The sequence below is a fragment of the Mustelus asterias genome, chromosome 1, assembly GCF_964213995.1.
Source record: "Mustelus asterias chromosome 1, sMusAst1.hap1.1, whole genome shotgun sequence".
NCBI classification, from domain to species: domain Eukaryota; kingdom Metazoa; phylum Chordata; class Chondrichthyes; order Carcharhiniformes; family Triakidae; genus Mustelus; species Mustelus asterias.
This window is the reverse complement of record NC_135801.1, coordinates 39,472,206-39,487,066: the sequence shown is the minus strand read 5'-3', so window position 1 is coordinate 39,487,066 and position 14,861 is coordinate 39,472,206. Positions and strand designations below refer to the sequence as shown.

At 46.8% G+C, this 14,861-nt stretch overlaps 1 protein-coding gene across 1 annotated transcript in view; it reads left to right on the top strand.

The window, feature by feature from the left end:
- Positions 1-14,381, top strand: part of LOC144506549 (scavenger receptor cysteine-rich domain-containing protein DMBT1-like) — a 56,447-nt gene extending 42,066 nt beyond the window's left edge. The window contains exon 15 of the mRNA XM_078232858.1: positions 14,329-14,381. Within this exon, the coding sequence (XP_078088984.1) occupies positions 14,329-14,381 (53 nt within the window). The remainder of the gene's footprint in view (positions 1-14,328) is intronic.
- Positions 14,382-14,861: the final 480 nt, after the last annotated feature.

Here is a 14,861-nt window from a genome sequence, read left to right as displayed (position 1 = left end):
TATTCCAATATCATCCATATGTTTATCCAATAACCATTTGAATGCTCTTAATGTTGACGAGTCCACTACTGCGGCAGGCAGGGCATTCCACGTCCTTACTACTCTCTGAGTAAAGAACCTACCTCTAACATCTGTCCTATATCTCTCACCCCTCAATTTAAAGCTATGTCCCCTCGTGTTAGCCATCACCATCCGAGGAAAAAGGCTCTCACTATCCACCCTTTCTAATCCTCTGATCATCTTGTATGTCTCTATTAAGTCACCTCTTAACCTTCTTCTCTCTAACGAAAACAACCTCAAGTCAGAAATGGAAAGAAGGTGGGGTAACTGTTCATTAAGGATGAGATTAGCACAGTAATGAAAAATGGTATTGGCTCAAAAGAATTTGAACTCAAATCAATTTGGGTGGATATAAAAAGAAGAAAAATAAGGAACAGATGGAAGCTGTTCATAGCATCCCACCACCCTCTACAACAGTAGCCACAGTATAACAGAGTATTAATCAAGAAATAAATGTAATTTGGTACTGCAATAGTTTTGGGGAGTTTTAATCTTTATCTAAATTAGGCAAGTCAAATTAACAAAGGTAATTTTGAAGATGAGTTCATAGGGTGCATTTGGGACAGTTTCTTTAAATAATACCCTTGGTATACAGAACAGAACTGGCCATTTTAAATTTGATAATATGTGTTAACAGGATTAATTAATGATTTCTTAGTATAGGATCTTTGAGGAAAGAATTATGTGATTGAATTTCACCTTCATTTTGAGGGTGAGAAACCTAAGTCTCAAACTTAAATAAAGGGTATTACAAAGATAGAACAAAAATAGAACATGCTGGAAAATCTCAGCAGGTCTGACAGCATCTGTGGGGAGAGAATAGAGTAAGAAGACTGGGGTAAGCACAGTAAGAAGTCTAACAACACCAGGTTAAAGTCCAACAGGTTTATTTGGTAGCAAAAGCCACTAGCTTTCGGAACAGGCTGTTCCTTCGTCAGGTGGGTGGGAGTTCTGATCACAAACAGGGCACAAAGACACAAACTCAATTTACATGAATAATGATTGGAATGTGAGTCATTACAGCTAATCAAGTCTTAAAGGTACAGACAATGTGAGTGGAGGGAGCATTAAGCACAGGTTAAAGAGATGTGTTTATGTTCTATGTTCTATGTATGTTCTATGTGTATTGTCTCCAGACAGGACAGCAGGTGAGATTTTGCACATCCAGGCAAGTTGTGGGGGCTACAGATAGTGTGACATGAACCCAATATCCCGGTTGAGGCCGTCTTCATGTGTGCAGAACCTGGCTATCAGTCTCTGCTCAGCGACTCTGTGCTGTCGTGTGTCGTGAAGGCCGCCTTGGAAAACGCTTACCCGGAGATCAGAGGCTGAATGCCCGTGACCACTGAAGTGCTCCCCAACAGGAAGATAACAGTCTTGCCTGGTGATTGTCAAGCGGTGTTCATTCATCCGTTGTTGTAGCGTCTGCATGGTTTCCCCAATGTACCATGCCTCAGGACACCCTTTCCTGCAGCGTAACAGGTAGACAACGTTGGCTGAGTTGCAAGAGTATGTACCGTGTACCTGGTGGATGGTGTTTTCGTGTGAGATGATGGCATCCGTGTCGATGATCCGGCACGTCTTGCAGAGGTTGCTGTGGCAGGGTTGTGTGGTGCCGCGGTCACTGTTCTCCTGAAGGCTGGGTAGTTTGCTGCGGACAATGGTCTGTTTGAGGTTGTGCGGTTTGTGGTGAACCATAGATGGTTACCACTATGGGTACTGAACCATAGATGGTTATCACTATGGGTACTTGTACATATGTTACTCTTGTTACTGTTGGGGTTAGGGTTGGGGTGTTCCACCTGTTGGTATTGTTCTGTGGTACATTCCGGTTGGCTCCGCCTACCTATAGGAGTATAAAGGTCACTGCACTTCCTAGTGACCCTTTAGTCTGGGATTGTATTGTTAAGCAGTAAGCTGCATTCTTGTTGCTAATAAAAGCCTTTATTTCCCGGGTACCATCCAGCCTCCCGAGTGAATTAATCGCGCATCAATTTTATTAGCAACAATTTTGGCTGAAGAGAAAAAAAAACCATGGAGCAAATGTTAAAACCCGATTGGCTTACCTTAGATCCGCGTGCCGCAGGAGCGTCGAACACATTCGACCATTGGTTGAAGTGTTTCCAGGATTATATCGATGCCTCAACAGCAATCCAAAACGACGCCGATAGATTGCGGGTCCTCCACGCAAGGGTAAGCGACACTGTGTATGCAACAATCCGTGATGCCCAAGACTACAAAGGGGCCATCGAACTACTTAAGAAGCTGTACAACAAACTGCCAAATGAGATTCATGCTCGGCACCTCGATGGCGGCAGCCCGGCGAAACGACGGCACAGTACCTGCCCGAACTTCAGCAGCTAGCCAGAGCCTGCAATTGCAAGCCAGTGTCGGCTACTCCATATACTAACGATCTGATCCGAGATGCGTTCGTGGTGGGAATCGGCTCATCTGATATTCGCCTGCGGCTGCTAGAGCAAGGTAACTTAGACCTAGCTAAGACGGTGGAATTGGCTGATGCGATGGAAACAGCCTCCAGAAGTCTTGAAACTTACCCCACCGACCACGTGGGAACATCGTGGCAAGTACAGCCACCGACTCAACTCTACCCGGCGGCTCCTAGGAACTGCGCGATCGTGCTTTCCACCTTGGACCTGACGGCGGCGGCAGCCCCAGGTGGCCCGCGGTGCTATTTCTGTGGATTGGCAAAGCACCCTCGTCAGCGATGTCCGGCCAGAACGGTATTTTGCTCCGCGTGTGGGAAGAAAGGGCACTATGCTAAAGTGTGCCGAGCGAAACCACCTTCGAAGCCAAGCAGTGCGGCATGTGACTCTCCAGGATCTGTCTCCTCGTCTCCGGCTTCGTCGAGGTCTTCAACCACTTGCGATTCACGAGCGCCGCCATTCCTGAGGACGACGCCACAAGACACGTGCGACCTGCGAGTGCCGCCACTTTCAACGCCATCGACCACGTGCGATCCATGGGCGCAGCCATTTTGGTCGACACCGACTGCAGACGACCAGCAGAGGTCATCATCATCGACCATCTCAGCTGCCTGCAGTTGCACTCAAGATTCAACGGTGGCGTCAATCATCCTGGACCAGGCCAAGCCTCACAGACTCGACAAGTCCATGATGGACATAGGGGTAAATGGACGCCTGATACATTGTCTGTTTGACAGCGGGAGCACGGAGAGTTTCATTCATCCAGACACTGTGAAACGGTGCGGTCTCCGAGTACAGACTGTCAGACAGACAATTTCTATGGCGTCGAGGTCCCGATCTGTTACCGTTCTTGGGAGCTGCGTGGTAAACCTAACGGTGCGGGGCACAGTTTATGAGAACTTCAGGCTCCTCGTGTTACCGCACCTTTGCGCTCCGATACTCCTGGGACTAGACTTTATGGTCCACCTGAGGAGTGTGACCCTGCAGTACGATGGGCCACTCCTTCCACTTTCAGTGGGAGAACAGCAGCCTCCAAATTGCCTAGTGCGCTCCACGTGCAGTCTCTCGACACTCAGAATCACCCCGCCGTCTTTATTTGAAAATCTCATGCCAGGCTGCAAGCCCATCGCAACTAAGAGCAGGCGTTACAGCGCTGAGGATCGGATCTTTATTTGATCTGAGGTTCAGCGGCTCCTCAGGGAAGGGATCATTCAACCTAGCACTAGCCCATGGAGAGCACAAGTCGTGGTGGTTAAGACTGGAGACAAGCCCCGGATGGTCATAGACTATAGTCACCCATTAATAGGTACACGCAGCTGGACGCGTACCCTCTCCCGCGCATATCTGACATGGTCAACCAGATTGCGCAGTACCGGGTGTTCTCCACCATCGTCTTGAAGTCAGCCTATCACCAGCTCCCCATTCGCCCAGAGGACCGAAAATATACGGCCTTTGAGGCGGATGGTCGTCTCTACCACTTCTTAAGGGTCCCCTTTGGCGTCACTAATGGGGTCTCGGTCTTCCAGCGTGCAATGGACCGAATGGTGGACCAAAACGGGCTACGGGCTACCTTCCCGTACCTGGACAACGTCACTATCTGCGGCCATGACCAGCAGGACCACGATGCCAACCTCCTACAGTTTTTACGCACTGCGTCTCGCCTGAATCTGACCTATAACAGGGAGAAGTGTGTATTTAGCAAGCGCCGCCTAGCAATTCTCGGATACGTGGTGAAAAACAGGGTCCTCGGCCCTGATCCAGACCGTATGCGTCCCCTCCTTGAACTTCCCCTACCCACTAGCGTCAAAGCACTGAGAAGATGCTTGGGCTTCTTTTCGTATTACGCACAGTGGGTTCCCAATTACGCGGACAAAGCCCGTCCGCTCATAAAGTCTACCTCTTTTCCCCTGGCAGCAGAGGCTCGCTTAGCCTTTGAAGGGATAAAAGCTGACATCGCGAAAGCCACGATGCACGCTGTCGATGAGTCCATCCCCTTCCAGGTGGAGAGTGATGCATCTGATTTTGCCCTGGGCGCCACACTTAACCAGGCGGGCAGGCCCGTCGCCTTTTTCTCTCGCACCCTCCAAGGCCCTGAAATTCGGCACTCCGCTGTTGAAAAAGAGGCTCAGGCCATTGTGGAGGCTGTTCAGCATTGGCGCCATTACTTGGCTGGAAAACGATTTACCCTGCTCATGGACCAGCGGTCCGCGGCATTCATGTTCAACAACACGTTAAGGGGTAAAATCAAAAATGATAAAATCTTGAGGTGGAGAATTGAACTCTCCACCTACAACTATGATATCATGTACCGTCCGGGGAAGCTCAATGAGCCCTCAGATGCCCTGTCGCGTGGAACATGTGCCAGTGTGCAGGAGGACCGGCTACAGGCCCTCCACAATGATCTCTGCCATCCGGGGATCACTCGGCTCTTCCATTTTGTAAAGGCCCGGAATCTACCCTACTCTGTAGAGGATGTCAGGTCGATAACTCCAAGCTGCCAGGTATGTGCTGAATGCAAGCCGCACGTCTACCGACCTGACAGGGCACACCTCATTAAGGCCACTCGCCCTTTTGAACGACTGAGTGTTGATTTCAAGGGCCCCTTTCCTTCGACAGACCAGAATGTGTACTGCCTCAACGTGGTTGACGAGTACTCCCGATTCCCTTTTGCCATTCCCTGTTCAGACATGACCGCTGCCACGGTTATCAAAGCCTTGCGGGATCTTTTCACCCTGTTTGGTTACCCCAGTTATATCCACAGCGATAGGGGTTCGTCGTTTATGAGTGACGACTTGAGGCAATACCTGCTGTCTAAAGGGATTGCCTCAAGTCGGTCTACGAGTTACAACCCCAGGGGTACCGGGCAGGTCGAGAGAGAAAACGCTACAGTCTGGAAGGCTGTCTTACTGGCATTGAGGTCTAAGGGTCTTCCAGTCTCCCGTTGGCAAGAGGTACTTTCTGATGCGCTCCATTCAATCCGGTCCCTCCTGTGTACGGCAACCAACGCTACCCCACATGAGCGGATGTTTACCTTCCCTCGGAAGTCTTCCTCTGGGACCTCACTGCCGTCTTGGCTGACGTACTCAGGACCTGTTCTCCTGCGGCGGCATGTTAGGACCCGCAAGTCCGACCCTTTGGTTGAACAGGTCCATCTCCTCCATGCCAACCCTCAATATGCCTATGTAGCATATCCTGACGGGCGAGAGGACACGGTCTCTATTCGAGATCTGGCGCCTGCAGGGGACCTGGAAACCCCCGTCGCTCCTGCACCCCTGGTTAGGGACCCCTTGCCCTTTATCTCCCCTCCTGACACGGCGCGGGCAGTATCGGGACCACCACTTAATCCTCTTACTCCCGTGTACAGCTTGCCTGAGTCCAGGAGATTGTCGCCACCTCGGGGCTTGCCTGAGTCCAGGAGATTGTCGCCACCTCGTGGTCCACCCGTCCGTGAGGAACTGGAGTAGTCACTGGACACCGCCTTGGAGAAAGGGTCATCATGGTCACCAGAACCGACGCTACCGCCAGTGTTGAGGAGGTCGCAGAGACGGTGTGGCCCTCCGATACGACTGAACTTGTGAATATATGGACAGTTCGTACTGTTTTCTTTGCCCCAGCGGCCTTTGTTTTTAAAGGAGGGGTGAATGTGGTGAACCATAGATGGTTACCACTATGGGTACTGAACCATAGATGGTTATCACTATGGGTACTTGTACATATGTTACTCTTGTTACTGTTGGGGTTAGGGTTGGGGTGTTCCACCTGTTGGTATTGTTCTGTGGTACACTCCGGTTGGCTCCGCCTACCTATAGGAGTATAAAGGTCACTGCACTTCCTAGTGACCCTTTAGTCTGGGATTGTATTGTTAAGCAGTAAGCTGCATTCTTGTTGCTAATAAAAGCCTTTATTTCCCGGGTACGATCCAGCCTCCCGAGTGAATTAATCGCGCATCACGGTTGTTTGAAGGCAAGAAGTGGGGGTGTGTGGATGGCCTTGGCGAGATGTTCGTCTTCATCAATGACATGTTGAAGGCTCCAGAGGAGATGTCGTAGCTTCTCTGCTCCGGGGAAGTACTGGACGACGAAGGGTACTCTGTCCACCGTGTCCCGTGTTTGTCTTCTGAGGAGGTTGGTGCGGTTTTCGCTGTGGCGCGTCGGAACTGTCGATTGATGAGTCGAGCGCCATATCCTGTTCTTATGAGGGCATCTTTCAGCCATCATCTCACGCGAGAACACCATCCACCAGGTACACGGTACATACTCTTGCAACTCGGCCAACGTTGTCTACCTGTTACGCTGCAGGAAAGGATGTCCCGAGGCATGGTACATTGGGGAATCCATGCAGACATTACGACAACAGATGAATGAACACCGCTGGACAATCACCAGGCAAGACTGTTCTCTTCCTGTTGGGGAACACTTCAGCGTTCACAGGCATTCAGCCTCTGATTTCCGGGTAAGCGTTCTCCAAGGCGGCCTTCACGATACACGACAGCGCAGAGTCGCTGAGCAGAGACTGATAGCCAGGTTCCGCACACATGAGGACGGCCTCAACTGGGATATTGGGTTCATGTCACACTATCTGTAATACTCACAACTTGCCTGGATGTGCAAAATCTCACTAGCTGTCCTGTCTGGAGACAATACACATCTCTTTAACCTGTGCTTAATGCTCCCTCCACTCACATTGTCTGTACCTTTAAGACTTGATTAGCTGTAAAGACTCACATTCCAATCATTATTCATGTAAATTGAGTTTGTGTCTTTGTGCCCTGTTGGTGATCGGAACTCCCACCCACCTGACGAAGGAACAGCCTGTTCCGAAAGCTAGTGGCTTTTGCTACCAAATAAACCTGTTGGACTTTAACCTGGTGTTGTTAGACTTCTTACTGTGCTTACCCCAGTCCAACACCAGCATCTCCACATTGAGAGAGAATAGAGCCAATGTTTCGAGTCTCGATGACCCTCTGTCAGAGCTCCTGACACAGTAAGAAGTTTAACAACACCAGGTTAAAGTCGAACAGGTTTATTTAATGGTTGGACTTATTTAAAGGTTGGACTTTAACCTGGTGTTGTTAAACTTCTTACTGTGTTTACCCCAGTCCAACGCCGGCATCTCCACATCAGAGCTCCTGACATCAGAGCTATTACGAAAATGGAGTTGGCTGAAGTGGACTAAGAAAATAAATTAAAATGTAAGACAGTAGATGAATAGTGGTAGACATTGAAAGAAATAATTCATAATTTTTGCATTTCATTGAGAAAGAATAGGGAAGAAGGAAGGCTAACTAAAGGTATTAAGGATGGTATTAAATTGGAAGTAAAGGCATACTGTGTTGTGAAGAATAGTGGTATGACAAAAGATAGAAATGTTTCAGAAATAGCAAATGATGATTTAAAAAGGGAGAAAATTGATGGGAGTAAACAAGCAAGAAATATAAAAATAGATAGTAAGAGCTTCTGTATTTACATAAAAAGGAAGACACTTGTTAATGTAAATGTTGGTCTCTTAAAAGATGAGACTGGCAAACTAATAATGGAAAACTAGGGAAATGGCAGGGATGTTGGACAAATATTTTCTTTCTTTACAATAAAAAGCATTAATAACATCCCAATATTGGCAGAAAATCAGGGAGAGAAACGGAGAAAAGAACTTAACAATCATTATCACAAGAGAAAAGTGCATGCAAACTAATGGGACTAAATGCTGACAGGTCCCTTTGGCCTGATGGTCTGCCTCTTATTAGAGAAGAGTTGCAATAGAGAGGCGCCCTTTTGGGCGTAGTGTGGCACAGTGGTTAGCACTGCTGCCTCACAGCGCCAGGGGCCCGGGTTCGATTCCCGGCTTGGGTCACTGTCTGTGTGGAGTTTGCACATTCTCCCCTTGTCTGCGTGGGTTTCCTCCAGGTGCTCCAGTTTCCTCCCACAGTCCAAAGATGTGCGGGTTAGGTGGACTCGCCATGCTAAGTTGCCCCTTAGTGTCGGGGGGACTAGCGAGGGCAAATGCATGGGGTTATGAGGGTATTGCCTGGGTGGGATTGTGGTCAGTGCAGACTCAATGGGCCAAATGGCCTCCTTCTGCACTTGTGGATTCTATGAAAGTCATGACTGAATCTGCCTCCACGATGCTCTTCAGAGTGCAGTCTAGATCTTAATGACTCACTGCATAAAAAGGGTTTTTTTCATGTCAACTTAGATTCTTTTGGTTTATTCAGCCTAACTCAATGTCCTCTAGTTCTTGGCCCTTCTGCCAGTGGGAATAGCTTTTCTCTATCTATCCTGTCTAGACCCCTCATGATTTTGAGCATCTCTATCAAATTTCCTCTCAACCTTTGCTTCTCAAAGGCAAAAAGCTCCAACTTCTCCAATCTATCCATGTAACTGATGTCCTTCATCCCAGGAGTCATTCTCACAAATCTTTCCTGCACCCTTTATTAATGCCTTCACATCCTTCCTAAAGTGTGGTGCCCAGAATTGAACAAGATAATACTCTAGCTGAGGCTGAAACAGTGTTTTATAAATGTTCACATAAATTCCTTGCTTTTGTACTCATTGCTTTGATTTATAAGGCCCAAGCACCATACACTTTAATGGCCTCTTTCTCAAGCTGCATTTACAATGATTTATGCATATATATATACCACCCGGCCCCTCTACTCCTGCACCCTCTTTACTTTATATTGTTTTGCCTCATTCTCCCTACCAAACATCACACTTCTCTGCATTAAATTTCACGTGCCATGTGTCTGCCTATTCCACCAGTTTGTCCACCTCCCTCTGAAGTTTATCCTCCTCACAGTTCACAATGTTTCCAAGTTGGTGTCATCTGCAGTTTTGAAGTTGTGCCCTGTACTCCTTCAAGTTTGACCCAGAGGTTTGGAGATAGCCATAGGGGTTGCCAGTGCGAGCTGTTTAAAAGGCCCACCTCGATGCAGAGGGATTTTGCATCCCTAGTTATAGTAAATCCTGCAGCCCTAACCTCTCACACCCCTTTACTCTCCAAACACTTCCCATGCCTCATCAATTCCACCTCGTACCTCCCACTCAGCTTTATGGATACTCGTGCCCCTTATGCCAAACTTTGTCCTTCCGTACATCCTCTATAGTTCCTCATGCCCCCATGCCAAGCTCTGACCTTCCACACACCTCCCACCCCAAAAGGCCTAATGCCTCCCCATGCCAAACTCTGTCCTTTGCACCACACTGCACTCTCATGTCCCCATACAAATCTCTGCTCTTCCACCTTCCCTATAGCTCCTCATGCCCCGATGTCAAACTATGGCACTTCCCATGCTCATTGCCCCCCTATACACCATCTAGAACCAGTGAACCCTACAGTGACAGTCGGATGCATAAAAAGGCTTTAAAAAAGTAATTAATTCATAACTTTCTCCTACATAGAAAAAAAGGCATTTCACTACAAGTTAATAAAAGTGTTAATAATGCCCCAGACCCTTTAAAATATCAATAATATAAACCACAAGCTCTTGAAACCACTTAAATAATGTAAACTGATATTGTGAAATTGACAGCAGGGAGCCTAAGTTGCCAATTAATCAAAGTTTTCTCTGTGGCGTAGGTGGTGCAACAAGCTTAATGAATGCCTGGCCTGCTCACAGCTAAACTCAGTCATCTCAACTTCTTGAACCCTTAAGGAGTGTTTGACTGGATTTTTCCTTCAGAGTCCCTGTCCACTGCTTACAGCAAGGAACCCTCCCATAGTCTCTTTTTTTATACTTCTTTTTGGGTTGGCTATGTTGATGAATTATCGACAAGACCTTTTGGCATCTCACGAGAGATACTGCTTGACCTGCTGGGTATCTCCAGCATTTTCTGTTTTAATGTGTTGTCAGCCATGATCTTATTGAATAGTGAAGCAGTCTCAAGGGGTCGCATAGCCTACTCGTCCTATTTTTTAAGTTCAAGGCCTCTGATTACTTGCCCAGGTCTCTGTGACATCTATATAGGCCTTGGAGTGGGTGCAACACAGAATGATACTGGGAGCTACAAGAGTTAAATAATGAAGACTGATTGCAGAGACTAGACTTGTACTTCATTGAATATAGAGGAGTTAAATAAACTAAGGGTTTGAAATAATTTAACAGGACAGATAGGTTGAAAATTCTGCCCCTGTTATGGGGAGTCCAGAACAAGTGAGCATATCTGTAAATTAGAGCTGATGTCAGAAAATATTTCTTCACACAAAAGGCAAGTGGAAATCCAGAATGCTCCCTCCCCCAAAAGCTGGGGGTCAGTTGGAAATTTCAAAACTGAAATTGTTTTTATATTAAAAATCTATCAGAGTAACAAGTAACAGAGCAAACAAATGCTAGAATAACACAGCAGGTGTGGAGAAAGATATAAAGTTAACGGGTGGAATTTTCTGTTTTGGAGACTAAACACGTTGCTGGATGGGAAAATTTGTGTGTCTGATCTTCCATTTTTCAGCTGATTAATTGCGCATCAGTGTCGAAAGTCATGGTGGAATGACAGTGATTTGTTGCCCCACTGTTACCTCATGGGGGCAAAGGTCCTGGCATTTTATTTAAATAGCATTCAAACACCTGTTCACTCACTGCAGGCCAGGTGTGTGCTGATAAGTCAAACCATGGCAACTTTGGTTTGGCAAAGTCTCCTTGGGAATTCTCTTGCTGGCCATTCAGGAAAGGTTGGAAGTCCTCCTGACGACTGGGAGCAGGAGACCCTCTCACCTGACCCCAATGGCCTTGGTGGAGCTTTCCAGTGAAATCAGTGCCCAAGGGAAACAAAAGAAGGACTGTCCTGCTGTGCAGGAAGAGAATAAATGATCTCTTTTCATCAGGACATCAGGCAGTCTAAAGGATAGAGTCCACAGCGATGTCATACATTAACAGCACATGGGACACCAGCACTAATTATCTGCCAGACACTTTAAGGTCTTATGTAAGATCCTGCAAAAACAGTGTCTCAATCCATTACTGGGGAGGGCTCAGCAGGCACAACAGGTATGCATGTTTCTGGTGTCAAATAATCCATTAAGGTTTTGGGGTTATATTTGTGTTGGGCTGATTGGGCACCTGTCCCTAACAGAAGTATGTAAAAAGAGAAGGCGAATCAAACAACCAAGGACCCCAGTTGCTGGACAGAAGCTATATGTACACTACAACCTCAATATTTTCATTTTCATGGTGATGCCCAACAGGGTACAATGCTTATAGTCATGATGTTAGTATAAGGCTAGGCCAGTGTCTAGGCTAATGGAGGCAAAGTGACACTAGGCTGAATGAGAATTATAGCACACGAATGCACTTGCCATGATCAAGATCCTCTTTGTGAATGCAGAGTCATGTCAGAGGGGGATGCTCAGCTGTATGTGAACCTTCAGGATGTAATTCAATTGCAAAGGGTACTATGGGGATGCCATGTCTAGACTGAGGGCAGCTCAAAGGCTTCACATTGGCTCCCTAGCTTGGATAAAGAGGAACAGCATTCAAGTGGAAGCTGTATGGATGTATCAAATCTATTCTTCACAAGTACAAGGAGGAGTGGAGAATTAAGGCTGCAGATGATGTGGCCTTCTTGATAGCTTTGATGCAAGTGAGGAGAAGAAGACCCCATCATCATTCGACACAGGGAAGAATATTAACCTGAAGCACTAGAGCCAGAGGGACCCCAGGAAGACTCAGATGCTGGTGAGGAGCAACAAAATCCACAGAGACTTTTAACTCGACCATCTACAGAAGATGCAACTCATCTTTGAAGTGAGAGAAAGACAGCACCTTTGGTTGTCTAGGAATGTGGTGGCTTATATTTGCTATATTCTATGTAGGGATTTGATTTATTGTCACATGTATTAGTATACAGTGAAAAGTATTGTTTCTTGCGCTATACAGCCAAAGCATACAAACATAGAGAAGGAAAGGAGAGAGTGCAGAATGTAGTGTTACAGTCATAGCTAGGGTGTAGAGAAAGATCAACTTAATGTGTGGGTAGGTCCATTCAAAAGTCTGATGGCAGCAGGGAAGAAGCTGTTCTTGAATCGGTTGATATGTGTCCTCAGGCTTTTGTATCTTTTATCCGATGGAAGAAGGTGGAAGAGAGAATGTCTGGGGTGTGGGGGTCCTTAATCATGCTGGCTGCTTTTCCAAGGCAGTGGGAATTGTAGACAGAGTCAGTGGGTGGGAGGCTAGTTTGATTGTTAGGCTGGACTTCATTCATAACCCTTTGTAGTTTCATGCAGTCTTGGGCAGAGCAGGAGCCATACCAAGCTGTGATGCAACCAGGAAGAATGCTTTCTATGATGCATCTGTAAAAATTGATGATAGTCGTAGAGGACATACCAAATTTCTTTAGTCTTCAGAGAAAATAAAGGCGTTGGTGGGCTATCTTGACTATAGCGTCAGCATGGAGGGATCAGGACTGGTTGTTGGTGATCTGAATATCTGAAAACTTGAAGCTCTCGACCATTTCTACTTCATTCCCATTGATGTAGACAGGCGCATGTTCTCCACTATGCTCACTGAAGTCGATGACTATCTCCTTTGTTTTGTTGACATTGAGGGAGAGATTATTGTCATTGCACCAGTTCACCAGATTCGCTATCGCTTTCCTGTACTCGGTCTCATCACTGTTTGAGATCCGACCCACTATGGTGGTGTCATCAGCAAACTTGAAAATCGAGTTGGAGGGGACTTGGCAACAGAGTTAAAGGTGTATAAGAAGTATAGTAAGGGGCTCAGGACACAGCTTTGTGGGGCACCGGTGTTGAGGATGATCGTGGAGGTGGTGGTGTTGCCTATCCTTACTGATTACGGTTTGTGGGTTAGGAAGTTCAGGATCCAATCACAGAGAAAGGAGCTGAGCCCCAGACCACGGAGTTTGGAGATGCGTTTAGTGGTGTTGATGGCTGAGTTGTAGTCAATAAATAGGAGTCTGACATAGATGTCTTTGTTATCTAGGTGTTCCAGGGTTGAGTGTAGGACCAGGGAGATGGCATCTGCTATAGACCTGTTGCAGCGGTCGGCGAATTGTAGTGGATCTAAGCAATCTGGGAGGCCAGAATTGATTCATGCTAGGACTAACTTTTGAGGCACTTCATAATGATGGATGTCAGAGCTGCCGGAAGATAGTCATTAAGGCACATGCCACATAGACATGGAAGCCATCCAATGTCATTTGCTCTCAATGTTATCACTGTACCCAACCTTTTTGCCAACAGATCATTCCAAGTTTCACTGCGCACCCCTGTGGAATCTCACTATCAGCCGCACATGAATGTGTAAGGGAGGTGATCGATGCCTTTTTCAATAAAACACACCATTATATGCAGTTTGACATGGATGAAGCAAGCCAGGCAGCCAAAGCCCCTAGGTGCAGGGCATCATTAACTGAACATTTGTGACCTTGAGAGCACCCTGGCAGCAGCCCATGTAGTTCATAAATTGAAAAGGATTTTACTCTCTAAACATCAGCTGATCTGTGATCATTATTAAGCAGATCATGCAGGTTTATGCTAGGTACCCTGGGAACTCCCATGACTTTTACATCTTAAGTCACTCAGAGGTGCCACAGATCTTTGTACATCCGTGGCGTTTAGAAGGTTGTCCCCTCTGTGATAGGGCTAATTCCTAAAGATAGGGTTAATGATGCCCGTTCATTTTCAACAGAGTGCATCTGAGGAGCGATATACAGATGCACGTTCAGCCACCAAGTCAGTTGTTTCAACCAATCAGGCAGGGTTCTCCAGTACTAACCACAGGGGGTGTCTCCATCATTTTTGTACAATCTAATTTAGCGTAGGGAAGATGAGTTGCCACATGGAAACATTGATGAACTGTATGTCTCCTCAGAAGAGGAAGATATTGAAGCAGATGATTTGGAGAATGGGCAAGGATTCATTTGAGCCCAATGAGAATACCAAGGCACAGGCATGACTAATGACCTCTGATTGTGGAAGACTTGCTGTCAGCAGCAACCTCATTGTGACAAGATTCCAGGAGGAATAAGGTGAATAGTGAGCTTTCCTGAAGCCTTGATGCAGGGAAGACAATAGCATCCTCATTGCCATGATCAACATCCCACAAAAAAATCATCCATATCAAGGAAGCATAAATCACCTTCAACCATAATGACGGGACTATCCATGGAAGTTGCTGTACCCTAGGGAGCATGTAGCTGCTGTGTAATGAGATAAGCACTGCTCCAGTGCTCATTGCCAAAAAAACTACACATTTTGCAGTCCTTTCAAAACATGGAGAGAAAAGGTCACTGGCTCTGACAACCTTTAAGAGGCATAAACACCACCAACAAACTGCCATGTGTGGAGCTGCTCCCTGAACAGCTACAGGCAGCTGATCCTCGCCATGCACAGTGTTACAAAGGG